The sequence below is a fragment of the Myxine glutinosa genome, chromosome 1 (genome assembly GCF_964187855.1).
Source record: "Myxine glutinosa chromosome 1, kmMyxGlut1.1, whole genome shotgun sequence".
NCBI classification, from domain to species: domain Eukaryota; kingdom Metazoa; phylum Chordata; class Myxini; order Myxiniformes; family Myxinidae; genus Myxine; species Myxine glutinosa.
Genome location: NC_136261.1, coordinates 292,585,195 through 292,604,573, shown reverse-complemented (window position 1 = coordinate 292,604,573; position 19,379 = coordinate 292,585,195). Strand labels below are relative to the sequence as shown.

Here is a 19,379-nt window from a genome sequence, read left to right as displayed (position 1 = left end):
ACCCACCCTGTATATATATATATATATATATATACATATATATATATATATATATATATATATATATATATATATATATATATATATATATATATATATATATATATATATACATACTAGCAGAAGTACCCGGCATTGCCGGGTGGGGGAGGGGAGGGGAGGGGGAAGGGGAGGGGAGAAGAGGGGGGAGGGGGGAGGGGAGAAGAGGGGGGGAGGGAGAGGGGGAGGGATGGGAGGGGGAGAGGGGTGGGAGGGGGGGAGAGGGAGAGGGGTGGGAGGGGGGAAGGGGAGGGGGGAGAGGGGAGGAGAGGAGGAGGGGGAGGGAGGGGAGGAGAGGGGGGGGGGGAGGGGAGAAATCCACATTTCAAATCTGGCCTCCAAAGCAAGTCACCGACTGGGCAGCCTCCGTCGTGCGAAGTCCTTCCTTGGCACACCTGAGCTCCTCACCACATACAAGGCTTTCATCCGCAGCTCAATGGAATACTGCTCTCCCCTCTGGGCTGGTGCTCCTGCCTCACACCTAGCTCGCCTTCACGCTGTTGAAACCAAAGCATTCAGAATCATTGGAATCTCCCGCGATGAAGCTAACTCCAAGGGCCTCTCACTCACTCACCGCAGGCAGGTTGGTGGTCTTTCCGTCTTCTACCGACTCCTCTATGGCCTTGCCCCCCCCCCCCCCCCCCAGCTCTCTCTGGGCTCTGTCCCGCAAATATTCCTGCAGGTCGCACAAGCTCTGCCTGCAACCCTCTTATGGTTAAACTGCCAAAATCAAGACTCTCTGCTCACCTTCACTCCTTAATTCCTCTTTTCTCCCACCTCTGGAACAAACTCCCTCACTCTCTTCAATCCCACTCCACCCTCCAAGTCTTTAAAACAGCTGTTCACCACCATCTCTTATCTTCCCCCATCCAAAACCTTAATCTTTTCTACCCCCGCTAATTTCACCCCAATTCCACTTTTTTGAAATACCAACTTCTGTCCAGGAAGTCCTTGGTGTCCTTGTGTTTTATACTTCTCCCTCCCCCCCCCCCCCCTTCCCATGCCTCCTCCCCCCGGGCCCTCTCCCTTCCACACATCTCCCTGCTCTCGGATGTTGTGTTTGTGTGCTTCCCCCATCTCTCCCCATCTTGTCTTCGGCTCCCTCTTTTTGGGTATTTTGTTTGTCTGGTTGATTTGTTTGTGAAGTAAATGTTAGCTCTTTCACGAGCCTCGATTCAGTATACAAAAAAAAAAAAAAAAAAAGAGGGGGGAGGGGAGAAGAGGGGGGAGAGGGAGGGGGAGAGGGAGGGGGCAGGGGAGGAGAGGGGGGAGGGATGTGAGGGGGAGAGGGGTGGGAGGGGGAGGGGGAGGGGGAAAAGGGAGGGGGAGGGTGAGGGGAGAATGGGAGGGGTAGGGTGGAGGGGGAAGGGAGGGGGAGGGGAGGACGGAGGGGGGAGGGAAGGGGAGGGCCAGTCAACAATGACGTTGCAGTTCTCATGGTCGGAGAGCAGCACAACAATCGCGACATCGTCCTGCATCTTCGCAACAGCACGAAGCGGAGTTTGGAGACTCACTGATCCTGTGACGCCCTCCAGTACCGGCGTTGTCGGGCGGGGGAAGGGAGACCCGTACATTACACACATTACAACATTACACACACACAAACTGTGTTTTCTGTTCAATGGTCTGGCGGCGGGTATGGAACATCACGTGATCGCTCTGAGCGAATCAGCGCGCTGCTTTGCCACCAGGTCAGATTCCGTGTATAATATTCCTCGCTGAAATGCGCTGAGGTAAAAATATGGTAAAAAAATATTATGAAATATTTTTTTTTACGTCGGACATGTTCTTCCCAGGCTCAATGGCCATGTCTGTGCCAAATATCAAGTACGTGAGCCTCTCCATTTAGGAGTCTATCGGTAACATTACACACACACAAACTGTGTTTTATATACAGACTTGGCATTTAATATGGATTTTTTTTTTTTAATTGACTTGGGTTTACTTTCTTAACTCAGTATATCAATCTGGTGAGTTTCTTTTACACTTTGGTGATATATTTGTTAAAAGAACCATGTCACTGATTGTCTGTCGCAGCAAGAAGTCAACAACAGGATTATATCACAGGTGGTGTGGCAAAATGTACGGACAGGTGCATTTGATGATTGGCTTCACAGTCGGGTATACAAGGGTTGTTGCGTTCTGTATTAGTGGAAAACAACTGCTGCACGTCTCCAAAAGTTATTGCCGCTTCCTGTGGAGATGGTCCGTCAACTCGACAATGCTGTTTATCATGGAGTGGTGGCTTTACAAAATTCCGGCATGAAACAGCGTGCTATTGCTCGGCAGTATGGCATCACTCAAGGTCAGGTGTCAAAGATCCTGAAACGAAATGCTCAGAGGGGTGTCCCTACTCCAATACCGAGGCCAGGACGTCCCCGCAGAACCACAAGGAGGGATGATTGCCAGCTGCACCGGTTAGTCCGCAATGGCCGTACCAAGTCAGCTAATCGGCTTAGGGCTGTTTGGCAGCAACTGACAAATATGCCTGTATCCAAAAGGCCAGTAATCCAACGACTGTTTCAAGCAGGCTATCGTGCCAAGCGTCCCCTGAGAAAGCCACGCCTGACCAGACAACACCGCCAGCGCCGATTGCAGTGGGCCAGAGAGCACCGTCAATGGCAGCCAGGACACTGGAATCACGTGATCTTCAGTGACGAGTCTAGATTTCTGGTCTATCGTCAAGATGGCCACGTCCGAGTGTGCAGACAAGTGCATGAAGCCTACAACAAAGATTGTATAGTGCCAAGAGTCCAAGCTGGAGGTGGTGGGGTGACCGTTTGGGCTGCTTTTCATGCAGGGGGCAAAACTGACCTGGTTGTTTTGAATGGAAACCTGAACCAGTTCAAGTATAGGGCTATTCTGGAAGAAACATTGCTTCCATTTGCTCGTGCAGCCTTTCGAGGAAACTTTGTCTTCCAAGATGACAATGCACGGCCTCATCGTGCTCGCATGATCCAACAATTTCTTGCTGACCGTGGTGTAGAGCATATGGAGTGGCATGCCATGTCCCCGGATATGAATCCGATAGAGAACTTGTGGGCAGAATTAACGCGTCAAATCGACCACTTGGACCAGCAGCCGACCTCTGTGCGTGAATTGCAGCAGGCTATTGTCACTGCATGGCAAGCGATTCCTGTCCAAACCTTGGCAAATCTCATGAACAGCATGCCTCAACGTGTACGTGCTCTCCTGAATGCTCATGGGGGTTACACGAAGTACTGAACTGTAATTTTACTGTCCGTAATCCCAGTCGTAAATTAACTTTTGTTTTTGTTAAAAAATAATTTGGCTAATGTGCAAAATAAAGAGATACTTCTGGAAAACGTACAGAAGTTTAACACAGTACTGTCCATGAATTGAGTTCGATATCAGTTTACATCACTTTCAAGGATCAATTTATTTGTTTCGAAATGTCAAATGTGGTTTTTGTTTCTTTTAAAGGTCACATTAACAAAATCTAGAATAATTTCAACATAATTGCAATGAACTTTTGGTTCTAAGTCAACTTGAAAGTAAGTTCACCCCCACAAAAAAAATATTCCATATTAAATGCCAAGTCTGTATATAGATATACACAGACCTTATTCTTCAAACTGATAACAGGAAATATTATAACAAACAAATTATTGCTTTATGAGAACTGGATCATGAGCTCCCAGAATAAAAGTACAATGAGAAACATCTGAATAAACAGAAAAATGTGATATGAACTGAAGTGCAGCAAGTGATTTAAAAAAACCAAAACAAAGGACCTGGTTTTGCTTCCTGTCATGAAACCCAAGAAGATAAACCAAATGGAAACTAATACAAAGGACAGTAATCCACAAGCAAATGACTGAAGCAGTCACATTAAGCAAACAAAGAGGATGTGGATGCGAAAGTAGAGCAGCGCACCTGGGTAATGCGTGGATAGGGACAGCGAGTATCAGGTGCACGGGCACGCAGCCAGGTACCAGGCGGTGTCACACATCGGGATGCCAGTGTGCAGCGCCCAGCTTCACCCACTGCTGAGCACCAGCCACATTCAAATCGACGATCAGCCCTGAGGCAAGCACCGCAGCTTTCGCCCCACACCGTGCACTTATACAGACGGACTGGCAAGGTACAAAAATGTCTGTCTGAGCATCGTAAGATTTCAGTCATTTGCACAACGAAAGCTCCAAACAATTATATTGAATGGCAATCATGTTGGTGCATGGTGTTTAAGAGAGCTGTTATTATGCGTGTGTGTGTGTGTGTGTGTGTGTGTGTGTGTGTGTGTGTGTGTGTGTGTGTGTGTGTCGTCGTCGTCGTCATCGCAAAGCCGTCGCCGCTATCGTCGCCTCACCACACATCATCGCCGCAAAGGCACGGGCTTGTTTTAACTGAGGATAATGACCTGACTCAACTTGAGTTGCTGCGTTGTCATGATTTCCACCAATCATAAATAATACAAACATCTCTTTTGTATAAATTTATTTGTAATATTAGTGATATTATTTATTTGCAATTTATTTGCAATCAAAAAAGGTCCAAGTGGTGTTAAGTTCGAAATTGTCGAGGGTCCAAGCTGTCCAATTGGTCTGAAGGATGTGAGGGGTCTAAATGGTGTTAAGGTCTAAGGGGTTGAAGGTACTGAAGGTGTGTAAAGGTTTAGAGGGTATGAAAGGTTGTAAGGGTGAAAGGATCTGAGGGTGTCTCAAGTATTGAAAGGCTCTTAAAGGTAAAAGTGGTCTTAAGGGTAATGGAAGTCTTCAGGATATTGGGGTCTAATAGGTCTACAGGGTCTTATGGGTCTTACTCGTCTTTAGGGTATTTTGGGACTTTTGGATATTTTGGGTCTTCTGGGACTTTCAGGGTCTTCAGTGTATTTTTGATCTTTGGGTTATTTTGGGTCTTTGGGGTCTTTAAGGGTCTTCAATGCATTTTGGGTCTTCGGGGACTTTGAAGTCTTCATGGTCTTTTGGGTCATCATGTCTTTAAGGTATTTTAGGTATTTTGGGTCTTCCGGGTCTTTTGGGTCTTCATGATCTTTTTGGCATTTGAGTCTTTGGGTATTTTGGTCCTTTTGGATATTTTGGGTCCTCAGGGTCTTGCGGGTCTTTTGAGTCTTCACAATATTTTTGGGTCTTTAAGGGTCTTTGAGGTATTTTGGGTCTTTGCTGTCTTTTGGGTCTTTGATGTATTTTGTGTCTTTAGGATTTTGTGGGTCTTCCAGATATTTTGGGTCTGCAGGGTCTTTGAGAGTTTTCAGTGTATTTTGGGTATTTTAGGTATTGTGTTATTTTGGGTGATCATGGTCTTTGAGTCTTCAGGGTCTTTGGGGTCTTTGGGGTATTTTTGGTCCTCTATGTCTTTAAGGTATTTTGGGTCTTCACGGTCTCTTTGTGTCTTTGGGGTCTTCTGGTTATTTTGAGTCCTCTGGGTATTTTGAGTCTTTAAGGGTCTTCAGGATCTTTGGTGTATTTTGGGTCTTTGTGGTCTTTCAGGTTCTTGGTGGTACTAAGGGTCTTGGGGGACTTAAAGGGTCTTCAAAGGTCTAAGGGATCTCAGCAGTCTAAAGGGTCGAAAGGTATATTCCAACAATACATAATTGATACACGTACATAATTAATAGACAGGATGCAACCGCCGTTCAAACAGTATGTAATTAATCTTATTATAATTCACCAAATGTCCGTCTGTCTGTTCGAAGGTACCGTAAAAATTGCTGAACCGATCGCAAAGATATTTTGGGTGGGTAATCCTGGTACCCCTGGGAGTAAAATAGGCTATTTAGTGTTTCCAATTTCAGCTTTGGTCTCCAGCATTATCAGGTTTGGACTCCCGCATAACATTCGCGTTCGCATAATGTTCATTGTGATGATGCTCCCATTGTGACGATGTATGTGTTTCAGGGTAGTGTTTGACGTGACGGTGTGAACATAATTTCGTAATGTTTTCGTTTCGTAATCCTTTCATGAACGTTTAATGTTTAATGAACGTGTAATGCCCTTCGATGTCCGGGGCCGCACGCGTGCTACACTGGATGGGCCAGCGTGTACCTTGCCCTTCACCGTCATGCTCGGGTAAACCGCTGAGCCCCATCCGTGATGGGGACTGGGGCTTGAGACAGTGTCCCATGAACGAGGAATTCCCAGTAAGCGCGAGTCATCAGCTCACGTTGATCAAGTCCTGCCCTTTGTACACACCGCCCGTCGCTACTACCGATCGGACGGTTTGATGAGATCCTCAGATCAGCCCTGCACGGGCCGTTCTCGGCTCGTGCCGGTGCACCGAAAAGATGAGCGAACATGACTGTCTAGAACTAGAGGAAGTAAAAGTCGTAACAAGGTTTCCGTCGGTGAACCTGCGGAAGGATCATTATCGGGACAACATGAGAGCGAGCGAGACGCGAGACGTAAGTGGTACATGATCGTACATGTACTGTTTAGCCATGTACTGTTTAGATTTTGATGATTTGCGTTTGATATGATTCAACGGATGTTTATATGAATCGTTTAAAATAAAAAAAAGCCTTCAATTTCTGATATTTTACCTTTTCATTTGGGCTTCACAATTGAAGCCCCGCCCGTAGCGTGGGTACTGTTGCTAGTAGACAAATAATCACAGCTTCACGGATTTACTGGGGTCTTTCGTGATCTTTTGGGTCTTCCAGTTATTTTGGGTTCACTGGGTAGTTTGAGTCTTTAAGGGTTTTCGGGGTCTTTTGGGTCTTCGGGGTCTTGGGGACTTAAAGGGTCTTCAAAGGTCTAAGGGATCTCAGCAGTCTAAAGGGTCGAAAGGTATATTCCAACAACACGTAATTCATGCACTTACATAATTAATAGACAGGAGGCAATCGCATTCAAACAGTACGTAATTAATAGACACATAATTACAGCTTCACTTGGGTCTTCAGGTCTTCCGGTTATTTTGGGTTATCTGGGTCTTTTGAGTCTCTAAGGGTCTTTGGGCTCTTTTGCATCTTCATGGTATTTCGGGGACTTGGTGGACTTAAAGGGTCTTCAAAGTTCTAAGGGATATCAGCAGTCTAAAGGATGAAAAGGTCTATTCCAGCAACACATAATCAATCGACGTAGGTAATTAATAAATATGATGCAACCGCATTAAAACAACCGGCGTTAAAAGTCAAATAATCACAGCTTTTACGGCTTTCCAGACGGGCGGACGGCTTACTGAACAGTGTTTTTCGGATATGTGTGTGTATATATATAATATATATATATATTACTATATATATATATATATATATATAATATATATATATACATATATATATACATATATATACATAATATATATATATACTATTATATATATATATATATATATATATATATATATTACATATACAATACATATATGTATATATATATATACACATACATATACTGTATATATACATATACTACTCACAATAAGTTATGGATATTGTGGGAGTGAGTTAATTTTTTTATAGGGGTTAGGGTTAGGGTATTGAAATCAAGAATGCAGTGTTTTTTCACACTCATTAATAACCATATAATTAGGACCAACAACTTTTTTCAACATAATTAATACACAAAATCAACCACACCGAAGAACCTGCCAATATCCCTAACTTATTGTGAGTAGTGTATATATATATATATATGTTTATATATATGGATTCTATGATGGTGAGCTGCCCAGGCCCTGATGCAGCAAAGCTGCCCCAAACCATAATATTTCCACCACCATGCTTTACAGTTGGTATCAGGTTCTTGTGGTCAAATGCTGTCTTTGGTTTTTGCCAAACATGTCTTCTGGTACTGTGGCCAAATAGCTCTACCTTTGACTCATCTGTCCAGAGCACATTGTTCCAAAAGTGCTGGTATTTGCCTAGGTGTTCATTGGCAAACTTTAGTCTTGCCCTGATGTTCTTTCTGGACAGCAATGGTTTCCTCCTGGCACACCTCCCATGTAGATCAAATTTGTGCAGCCTCTTTCTAATGGTAGACTCGTGCACTTTGACATCAAGAGTGGCAAGAGCTACCTGTAGGTCCCGTGATGACATTCTGGGCTTCTCAGAGACTTCTTTCAACATCTTGCGGTCTGGTCCCGGGCTGAACTTGCTGGGGCGGCATGGCCTGAATAAGTTGGCAGTTGTTTGGAATCTTCTCCACTTGTAGATGATCTTCCGGACAGTCGAATGATTGATTTCAAATTGTTTAGAGATCTTTTTAAATCCCTTCCCAGACTTGTAGGCATCAACCTTCTTTCTGAAGGCCTCAGAGAGCTCTTTTGATCTGGGCATGGTGACGCCGCACACTTCAACAACAAAGAGCAAACCAAACTAAATGTCTGAGGTTTAAATAAGACAGGTTCCTCCAAGATCCTCTCTAACGATGTTCTAATCATTTTCACTTAAGCTGGTGCACCTGATCCTAATTTTAGGTATTTGAAGTAGTGATAAATGTAGGGGTGTACTTACTTTTTCCACATGCGAAATTTGCATTTATTTTTATTTAAATTATACAATGGACTACAAAATGTAAATGTTGCATGATATTTGTTATATTATATCACCTTTATCTGTCAATATTGTTGAAATGAAGATCAAATAGCTGAATGTTGAAATATGTGGAAAAAGTCAAAACTTTACATGGGGTGTACTTACTTTTTTACATGACTGTATATATATATATATGTATATATATATATATATATATATATATATCAGTCACTATGCGACCTTCATATCATCAGTGGAGAACCGCGTTGCCCTGATGAAAGCCTCACTGCGTTGCCCTGATGAAGCCCCAACAAGGGCGAAACCAGGTCGGTAACTGTGAGTTTTGCATGCACTTGTGACAGTATCTGTATTTATAATCCGTAATGACGCACTGCTAGATGGTTCCTCTGGAACTTTGCAGGCAAGGCGGACGTGCATGGCGATGACGTCATGTTGTCCGCTCATTAGGTTGGAGAACCAGATTACAGATACCATTATATATATATATATATATATATATATATATATATATATATATTACACACACTCCACACACACACAAACACACACACACACACACACACACACACACACACAAACACCCATACACACACACACACACACACATACACACACACACACACACCCTAGTATTTGGTTGTGAGTTAACATTAGCTGGCTGTTGAATGGTCATCAACTGAATGTTGGCATAGTATCGCCAAATTGAAGGTATGGACAGACTCTAATGTGGACAGGTACAATCAACAAACTAACATGAAAGTCATTTGCTGCTGACAAATACCCCAAGCCTCAAGACAGTAAATATTTCACATATTCATCAGAGTCCTTGTGACAGATTATTTAACTGACCAACTTGAGTCTTTGTGCAAACATTAACGGTAAATGATGGCTTCCAAAACATGGACCATATCATCAAATCAACTTTTATTGAAATTACTGTCGCTGACAAAACAAAAGCTGATGTTGTGAGATATAAACTTAGGAAAAGGGAGATAAGGAAAGGGGAATGAGGAGAGATGAGACCGTAAAGAAATGTGTTCCGAGTTTCTCATATTGATGGCCCTACTGCAGACCAGTGAAGTGTATGGTGGCATAGGGAGCAAACGCATTGCTTTTTGACAAGTCCAAACTTCAAGCAGATTTCAGAAACAGTTGTGCAAAGACGTGGCTACATCAACAAGAATACTACACAGAGAATAGCAGGTTTGAAGGTGAATCTGGGACCATTCTGGGACAACACCATGACAGGTAGGACAAGGTTCTACATCTGACAAGACAAAGTCAGAGCTGTTTGGCCCAGCTATAAACTACCATCATGGTGTTTCAAAGGCAGGGCAAGGCATCAATATGTGTGCTGTCACTCGGACATGGATGTTAAACTAGGTGTCTATCAGCATTGGTTGGTGGATGTTAAAGATGCCAAAGTGTCCTTCATAATGAGTAGGCCAACTATCGCCAGCACCCTGAACAAATTACAATTTTCTGCCCTGACTGACTGCTGGGAAGGCAATGGCAAGCAACCCTGTATAACCCTTGCCAAAAACTGATTTAGCAGCACCAACACTCTGTAAAGAGTATTGTACAGCTGGTCAGCTCATGGTTGACCACTCTTCCTTGCTGGGATGATTCGTTGTTAATAACAGCAATTGTCATTGTCATTGATCATTGAAATTTTAATGACGGTGAACAATAGTATTACGATTAAATAGCGTGGTGAGGCGAGCGCACACGTCGCCACATAGGCAGAGGCTTGTTTTAACTGAAGATAATGACCTGAGTTGTTTGTGTTGTAATGATTTACACCAATCATAATACAAACATTTCTTTTGTACAAAATTATTTGTAATATTGGTGATATTATTAGCCCCCATTGGACTTATTCCAAAACGGGGGCTTATGGATTTGGTCTCGTCCATCTGTGCATCCGCAACCATATCTCAGAGATATTTGGACCGATTATGTTCATGCTTGGCACAAATACAACACATGACAGGATACACATGCACATCATTTTGTTTCACATTGCGATCAAAGATGGCCGACTGGCGGCCATTTCAGTTGTAAAATAACCCGATGTTGAACACGTCCTCAACCATTTCTCGGATATGCATTTGCCAATGTTGTTCAAATTTGGCACACATATAACTAATGATGAGTTACATATGCACCTCATTTGTTTTCGAGATCAGATCCAAGAGGGCCGACTGGTGGCCATTTTGTTACTTAAACGTGTCTCCAACAATTTATCGTAGATGATGGTCCGATTTTGTTCAACCTTGGCACAAGCACAGTGCAGGATGGCATACATGTGCACCTCAATTTATTTTGCAATCTGATCAAAGATTGTTGACTGGTAGACTGGCGGCCATTTTAGTTGTACAAAAAAATGATATTGAACACGTCCTCAACCATTTCTCGTATATGCATTCACCGATCTTGTTCAAACTTTGCACACAGATAAAGAATGACGCGTTACATACGCATGCCATTTCTTTTCGAGAACAAATCCGAGATGGCCGACTGGCAACCATTTTGTTACTTAAACGTGTCCCCATCCATTTCTCGGACATGCATGGACCGATTTTCTTCAAACTTGGCATTATGACAATACATGAGTATACATACATACGCAAAAGATTTTGTTTTGTCATCCGACAAAAGATGGTCAACTGATGGTCTTTAACTCCGTACAGCAAAATTATTAAAACTACGGTGGGGGCTATGACATTGTACGTCTTTTTCTTCTTGTTTATTTGTAATTTATTTGTAATCTAAAAAGATCCAAGCTGGTCTAATGGCTCCAAACAGTCTTGCAGAGCTTTGTCGTCTTATGGGTCTTTCTGGTCTTTTGGATATTTTGAGTCTTCGTGGTCTTTAAGTGTCTTTTAGGTCTTTAAGTGTCTGGGTCTTCGGGGTCTTTTGAGTCTTCTGGGTCTTTTGTATATTTTGGGTGTGTGGGGTCTTTATGGGTCTTTGGTGTCCTCCAGGTCTATAAGGGTATTTTGGGTATTCAAGGTCTTCTGGGTATTTTGGGTCACCAGGGGTCTTTTGGGTCTTTAAGGGTATTTGTGGTGTTAAGGGTCTTGGGGACTTAAATGTCTGGGGGTCTTAAATGGTCTCCAAAAGTCTACGTGGTCTCAGCAGTCCAAAGAGTCGAAAGGTATATTCCAACAGCACATAATTAATAGACATATAATCACACAGCTTCACGGACAGTTTCACAGACTCATGGCTGCACGGATGGACGGACATACGGCTTCACGGACCATGTTTTTTGGTTTTATACACTACCGGTCAAAAGTTTTAGAACACCTCAATTTTTACAGTTTTTATTGAAATTTACGCAGTTTAATGTCTCAATGTACTCTGAAATTAAGCATAGAACAAATAAACAATTGGAGATTTAAAAAAAGAAATCATAGAATCATTTTGTTTAACAAAATTTAATTTAAAATTTTGACTCAGTAAAGTAGCCACCTTTTTCAGAGAGCAAAGTAGCAAAGAATCCTTTTTCAAATATAACCGCCGAACACACCAACTAGGCGTATACCAGAGGGTATTGCATGGAACTGCAAAATGCTGTGGTAGCCCTTTTGGTTCAGGATGCCAGTTACTCTGTGCAAGTCGCCGACTCTGGATCCAGAAAAAGAGCCCCAGACCATCACGCTTCCTCCTCCATGTTTGACAGTTGGTGTCACACACTGAGGAACCATCCTTAAACCTACTCGACGGTGTACAAAAATCCTGCGTGATGAACCAAAGATTTCAAATTTTGATTCATCGGTCCATAGGACCTTCTTCAAGTCTTCAGTAGTCCACTGGCGGTGCTTCATGGCCCAGGCAAGCCTCTTTTTCTTATTTTGCCATCTTAGCAATGGCTTTCTTACTGCCACTCGACCTGTCAAACCTGCAGCTTGAAGTCTTCTCTTCACAGTTGAAACTGAGACTTGCTTACTTCGACCAGTGTTAAGCTGTGCTTGAAGCTGTTGTCCTCTGAGCCGCCTATCATGCAAGCTGTTGACTCTCAGAAACTTGTCTTCTGATTCTGTTGTGGCTTTGGGTCTGCCAGACCTCTTCCTGTCAGAGTTTCCTCCAGTTTCCAATCTACTACTTCCTGCAGTGCAATATTGTCCAAATAATGCTTCAGAGGGAGTAATAACAGTCTGTTCCAATACTGCTTTTATACAGACAGGGTGTTTGTAATCAAGTAATCATCCGAGGTTGGGACATCTGTAGGAATTGTTTGCATCAACTTTCAAGGCTTAATTTACTTACATTGCTGCAGAACAGCTGTAAGTTGTTAACCTATTACTTGTTCCCTGAAGAAGGCCTTTTTGTTACAATATAACTGTAATTTACATTATTTTCCCGTTTTTGCTAACCTAAACTTTTTTTTTTTAACCTCGAGCAGTTTACTGCTTACCTTTGTACAATTTCAGGTTATTCACTGGACATTAAACTGCCTAAATTTCAATAAAAATTGGAAGAATTGAGGTGTTCTAAAACTTTTGACTGGTTGTGTATATGTAGAACATACTATCCCCTGCATTTTACCTCCATTCAATGTTTTGATCAATCACTTATTTCTACTTTTTGCTGTGATGTGTCGAGTTTGGAGAGAATATTTTCCATTGCCTCAATACAGAAGGCGACATTCTTTACAGAATATAAAACAAGAATAAAAAACACTATAGAAAACTGCAACTGTCACCTACCTTTGATGGCAGCTGGGTTGTCTATAGTGAAGTGTCCGTTCCACACAATGGAAAACGGAATCGTAACATTCCCAGCATCCCCCACATAATCGTACTACAAAAGCAAGAGTGGAGATCAAATGCAACTTGAGCAATTCATTCTACAATCAATGTTCACTTTCTAATGGAATAATGCAAAATAGGGCTCAGTCTGGAAGGATATTTCAGACTGCATCGGGATCAGGACTTTATTTACAAAATAAAGCAAAGACTCACAACTGCGTCTTGACACTGAATGCAGCTGCCATTGAATCGTAATGCTGGGACTGGCTTTGCCCCACCAGGTAACTCAAGGATACATTGGTATGGCAGTTGGCCGGACTGTGGCTGCGGCAGATTCCGGGCAGCGAGTGTGATATGTCGGCGCTCACCCGCAGGCAGGACCATCTCAGAAGAGGGCAACAGCTGCGGGCAGTCCTGCAGCATTGTGTGGGAAGGGAAAACTTTACATTGGACTCAGTTAACATCTGCTTTGCTCAAGGCAGCACAGCCAAACGACCTTGCACTGCCCAGGTTTTGAGCACACGGCCATCTGTTTCCATAAGATGCTAAAACCACTTTCTACATTGGGCAACACCCGTTTTCTTCACTGCCTCTATGTTGGAAACAATGCAAATAATTTTGAACTTCTTAACACAACAAAACCACAAATTCCTTTGCTAAATTGCCTGGAAGCCTCATAGATTTGAGAGAAGGCAGCAGGTTGGAAAGCCTTGGTTGTCTATCGATTGACAGCATTGCTTTGACTCTTTCTGGCGGATGTCCATTGCACTCCATTCCTACAGCGCTTCACAAATCAGTGATCAATGGATCTTCATTTACATTGGCACAAGTCGAACCTGTTTATAATTCTCTATGCATTTGAATCCATGTCATCTTGAAGGATGAAACCTGCTCATTAATTTTAATCACCTCTCAATATTCCCTCCCAATTGCTCCTAAGGTCTTTATGGTATAATTATAGTTTTTTTTATCATGGATAAGACTCATAGAGGAGATAATACATATATTACAAGCAGGACAGGAGACCAGAACACAATGTACAAATAAGTATTGCTCATGAGGTTTTGGGGTAACCGGTTTTGTGTTTCCATTTGAGCACTTAGCTCATGATCATGCTGGGAGCCCCGGTTCAAATTCCAAAATGCAGTGTTGATTTTTCCATTATTTCCCAATGTCTTTGTCCCACATGTAATATATGTACAGGCTGTTCGATGACCAGAGAGATAGACCAATGTTTGCTGGAATGCTGTGATATTATTCCCAATTTCATTCCTCACTCCCCCACCTCTAAACGGAACATCAGATCGTAATTTCATTGACTTTTGTTACTTCAGTCATACTTTTTTTTTTTCCAAACAAAGTGTGTTCCTAAAAATGTATTCAAAGATATTGCAAATCTCCCAAAAATAAACATTTTTGTCTGGTTCGTCCGATGTGCCTGTGATGTACTTTTATTCATATTTACTCGTGCTTGACATCTTACCTTTCAAAACTGTTTGCATAGAGTTATTCAAAATAATTATCAGCAACACATTTCATTTTCCGAGAAAGTTGACATGAAATTCCAAGAACTCGCAGGTGCTTGGAATTTACACAATTGTCAAAGTAAAACTCTGCAATGTTTGATGATCTCTGCATGTTTTTGGTGACAGCAATCACTGTTCACAGGTACAGTTGAATTTTGTCTAACGTATATGAATCCACATCCTTTCCTCAACACGAATGAGAAAGCAGAGCTGAATCACTCTTACGAAACGAAAACTTTCAATAATGAGGCATTTGCCGGGAGAAGTCATGTTAGCTTGTAAAAGTCATCTTGTTTTCGCCAAAGTTCAAGGGGAAAAGTTTACTTGCTGGCCTAACGGCATTACATTTTCAAACCCATGGCTATGGCTGGGGCTCTTTAACTGAGAAACTCTCGGTGCCTTTGTAACAGAAGGTTTAGGAAGCAATAAGAGATGCTTACACCTGCAGCTGTGGATGAGCGTTTAGAAACAAAGTTTACACTCGGTCGTAGCTATGTTATTTCAAAACAAGACACTGGTGTTCTCGTACTATTTGTCTCCAAGACACACACACACACACACACACACACACACACACACACACACACACACACACACACACACACACACACACACACACACACACACACACACACACACACACACACACATTGTTTGGCTACATTTAAGATGCTGAGTATTTGAAAAGGAGAGAAATAATCGAGCTGGAGATACAAAGCAAACAGGCCGCCCACACCATGGTGCGTTAGGTGTAATTAGGGTGCAATTATTTGATAGGCCCCAACTGTGTGTGATTGAGTGGCAACAAGAAACGTATTTTGGCTTCGCCAACTGCTTTCTGCTTTGTGTACTGCTGCTCTTCCCGTTGCGATTTCTGGCAAGGTACTGCAGATACATTGGTTTGGTTTGGCAGGGTGCTTATAATTATGTGCAGCACCTGACTGCTCGTTGCCTCATTTATAGAAGCACAACTGTGTCACTGGCAGAAATTTGGGAATTTGCTCAGGGTGCCACCCAATGACCTACTATTTGCAAAAAATATACTTGAATATACAAGAAAACAAACACGACATAATGACAATAACACCAAAGCTTTTTGTGCTGTACTCTTCAAGGCGATTCACAGCAAAGAGACCGGAAGAGATGAGAACGAGTGCATTTATAAGAATGTCTAAGTAACTGTGACATTGATTAGTTCATCAGTCATGACGTCATTGATGTTCTGAACGCCGATTGGTTGACTCAGTCACCACTGTACCTGGCTCCGATTGGCTGGAGCGGCGTTATCAGCGATGACGCACCATTTGCATCATTAGCTTGGAGGGAATGGGGACGGGATTCCCCCAACTCGGCTCAATGTCTTGAACATATCCACATTGTACTGTTCTGCACAATCGGGGTTGGCATCCAAGTGCCGTACAAAGGCAGAAGAAGAAGAAGAAGAAGAAGAAGAAGAAGAAGAAATGGCCGACGGTCCTTGACCTTTCTTGCATGCTGTTCGTATCGGTTGAGTCTTCACTCCCAAGTTCTTTCCTCGAATCACCAGGGGGACATGCTGTTTGATATGATCAGCCAACCTTTGGGTTGTACGGTCCACGTACCGAGCTTCACATCGGCACTTAAACTCATATATACCATTGCTGGTTTGAGAGGTGGGCAGCACATCCTAGTTGACTGAGGTGAGCAGATGGCGAGAGGTGAAGGTTACTCGAGGTTGCACAACCAGGTACGTGTTTGATACCGTATGTTTGATTTGTTATTCAAACCTTCGTGATGATTGTCCTTTCCATGGCATCCTGATATAAACCGGACACTTGTCAGGACCGATCTTGTGTTCCTTTGTTGTGTTGAGAAACTTGTGCACATATCTCTTGATTATATACTCCAGGTAACCATTGTCACCGAGTATGTTCATGATTTTGTCCATTTCAGCAGGAAGATTACAAGGTGAGCAAATCCTCCGAGCTCTGTTCGCAAGGATGTTGATCAAGGCAATTTTGTATCTCATGGAGCTGTAGGAATCCCAACGAGTATTCCTGCCCAGTGAAGGTAGGCTTCTGGTAGATAGATTTAGTGAAACCACGTGCGGATCTTTCGACCAACACGTCCAAGAATGGTAAAGTGTTTGAAGATTCCAGCTCCATGGTGAATTCAGCACTGGATGGAGAGTGTTGAGCTGTGTCAAGAATGCGTCACATACCATCTGAGACTCAAACAAAGCAAAGATGTCATCAACATACCGATAGGATAGGATGAGAGCATCCACACCTTGCCGACCAGTAAGTTTCTCCATTTAGTGATAGCCCACAAAGATATTTGCAAGCACTGGGCCTAGTGGAGAACCCATAGCCACTCCATCAGTTTGGACATAAATAATATTGTTGAAACTAAATTCAACTTGCCTCGTTGCTGTGTTCATCGACTCCACAAAGACTTGTTCTGAGATCTGCGGATGTTCCAGATCACCATGATAGAGCAGATGTGCACATATATCATTAGTCTCTGTCAGTGGGACATTCTTGAACAAACTTTGGATATCAAAGGAGGCGATTATGTTGTCTGCACTTGTCGGTGTTTTAGCACAAATTGCTTCTGAAAAAGTGAAAGAACCTTTCATCACTAACTGTGAAAGTGAATCCAATACAGGTTGTAGGACCTCTCCCAGCCACTTGGCCAATTCGTGTTGTGCCGAGGCAACCATGGACAATATCGGTCTTCGTGGGACATTTTCTTTGTGGGTCTTGTGCAAGCCGTACATTCTTGGATGTTGGGCTCCAACACGTTTGCTTCTGTTGTACAACTCCTTAGATAGTTCCCCGTGCTTGTGGAGCTGTAACAACCGTTTGGTGATCTGACCTTCCAACCGTGACATATGGTCGTGTTCGGCTACACTTCCCAATTGTTGGAATTTTGTTTCATATTTGAAGATATCCATCATTTTGTTGATGTAATAAAAATATAAATAACCACCTTTAGAGGCCATTTTACCCCGCAAAGCGGGGGTTGGCCTTTTTCGGGAACAGTGGTTGTTGTTGTTTTTTGGTCCCCTTATCGATCTTATTCAAGATTACAACTCCGATGCCTTTATCAGGTTTACAAATGTGAATGTCACCATTCCTCCTCAATCCTCGTATTACCAAGAGACAGTCTCGTTGCATGTGAAAGTCTGTGACGTCATTCGGAGTTCCACAGTACGCATGCGCGAGGTCTGATAGTCTGGCCTAGAGTCCCTGTATAAAGAGAGTTGCGCCATGCGCTGACCCAAGATTTCTGGTCACGTGATTTCGTGGCGCCATTTTGTGTCTAACTTCACCGTGCGTGAACGTCAGCTTGGTACGGGAATGTTGTTTATTGCCAAACAAAATGACTGGTTGTTCTGCTTTTGGTTGTTCAAACCAATCTGGGAAATATAAGATGTATAGATTCTGTCCTGAATGTATGAACCAAGTTTTGTACTGAATGTTTACTGTGTTGGCCTCATCGTGTTCCTGGTGAAATTAAACAAGTTATGGTGAATACGACGTCTTATCTGTGCTTTTCCATATCTGTTTGACTAGACGAACCGTGCACACTGCAGGTATTTTTTAAAGTTTTTTCTCTGTTTAATTACGGCTTGGCGCAGTCGAAAATTAAGTGTTAATTAAGTCGCCAGCTATGAAACATATTAATCGATCAGGCAATATCCATCAGAGTTCTGGGCAAGGGTGTAGTAATAAATGAACGTTTCAATCTTACTAGATGCCGATGACGTTTTCCTTATGTCAGAGACAGAAGCTGACTTGCAGCTTGTTAAATCATTACAATGGAAATTGAATATAAATGTCGATAAAACTAAAGTTGTACACTATAGAAATATGGCAATACCACGTACAGAATTTGTTTTAAGTGTATTAGACTATATGTCGGCTGGAAGTCCTACACCGGAATTGCTCTCGGCACCCTTTAAAAAATATTGGATATGCCCACACTCCTTTCTAAAAGTTATTAAAATTCAGAGAACGACAGCATTGGTTTGTCTTACTTATAATGTTAGCTCTTATATGCAGTGTTGGCTTGTAATATGCATTGCCATACCACTTTTAATATCACCACACAGCTCTTTTTCACGGCAATAGCTGAGTTTTTGACAAAACAAATATCACCTGTATGTAATAATAAGACTAAATATGTGTAGTAATTTTTTTTTTTAGCAGGTTTAGAATATATCACCCCATATCGCGAATGTACATGTATATCTAATCCGACACACTTAGACACAAAATGGCGTCCAAATTTGAGTTGACACAACTCTCTATATACAGGGACTCTAGTCTGGCCCTCAACGCTTTGTCTGCTTCCTTGTATACAGGTTGATGTTGATGCATTGACAGATGAGCATATAGGAGTTCAAACTCGGCAAATATTTCTTCCCTCTTGATATTGTGGTTGGGAATGCCAAAGTCAAAACCAGATTCGCCAGAGCGAACTTTTCCATGTCAGACAGCCGATGCTCCGATTGGTTGAGCACGTGTTTGGATGAGTCTTTGATCAGAGAGCCGAATCGTTTGATTTTCAAACACTCCATGGTTCGTTCACGTT

The 19,379-nt window shown here is 42.6% G+C and overlaps 1 protein-coding gene across 3 annotated transcripts in view; it reads right to left on the bottom strand.

Moving 5' to 3' along the window:
* LOC137438937 (plexin-A1) overlaps positions 1-19,379 on the bottom strand; it is a 583,415-nt gene that overhangs the window by 254,437 nt on the left and 309,599 nt on the right. For all 3 annotated transcript variants that reach the window (XM_068134429.2, XM_068134443.2, XM_068134436.2), the window contains exons 11-13: positions 13,489-13,689; positions 13,234-13,327; positions 3,937-4,136 (exon numbers count right to left, since the gene is read on the bottom strand). In XM_068134429.2, coding sequence (XP_067990530.2) covers positions 3,937-4,136; positions 13,234-13,327; positions 13,489-13,689 — 495 coding nt within the window. The remainder of the gene's footprint in view (positions 1-3,936; positions 4,137-13,233; positions 13,328-13,488; positions 13,690-19,379) is intronic.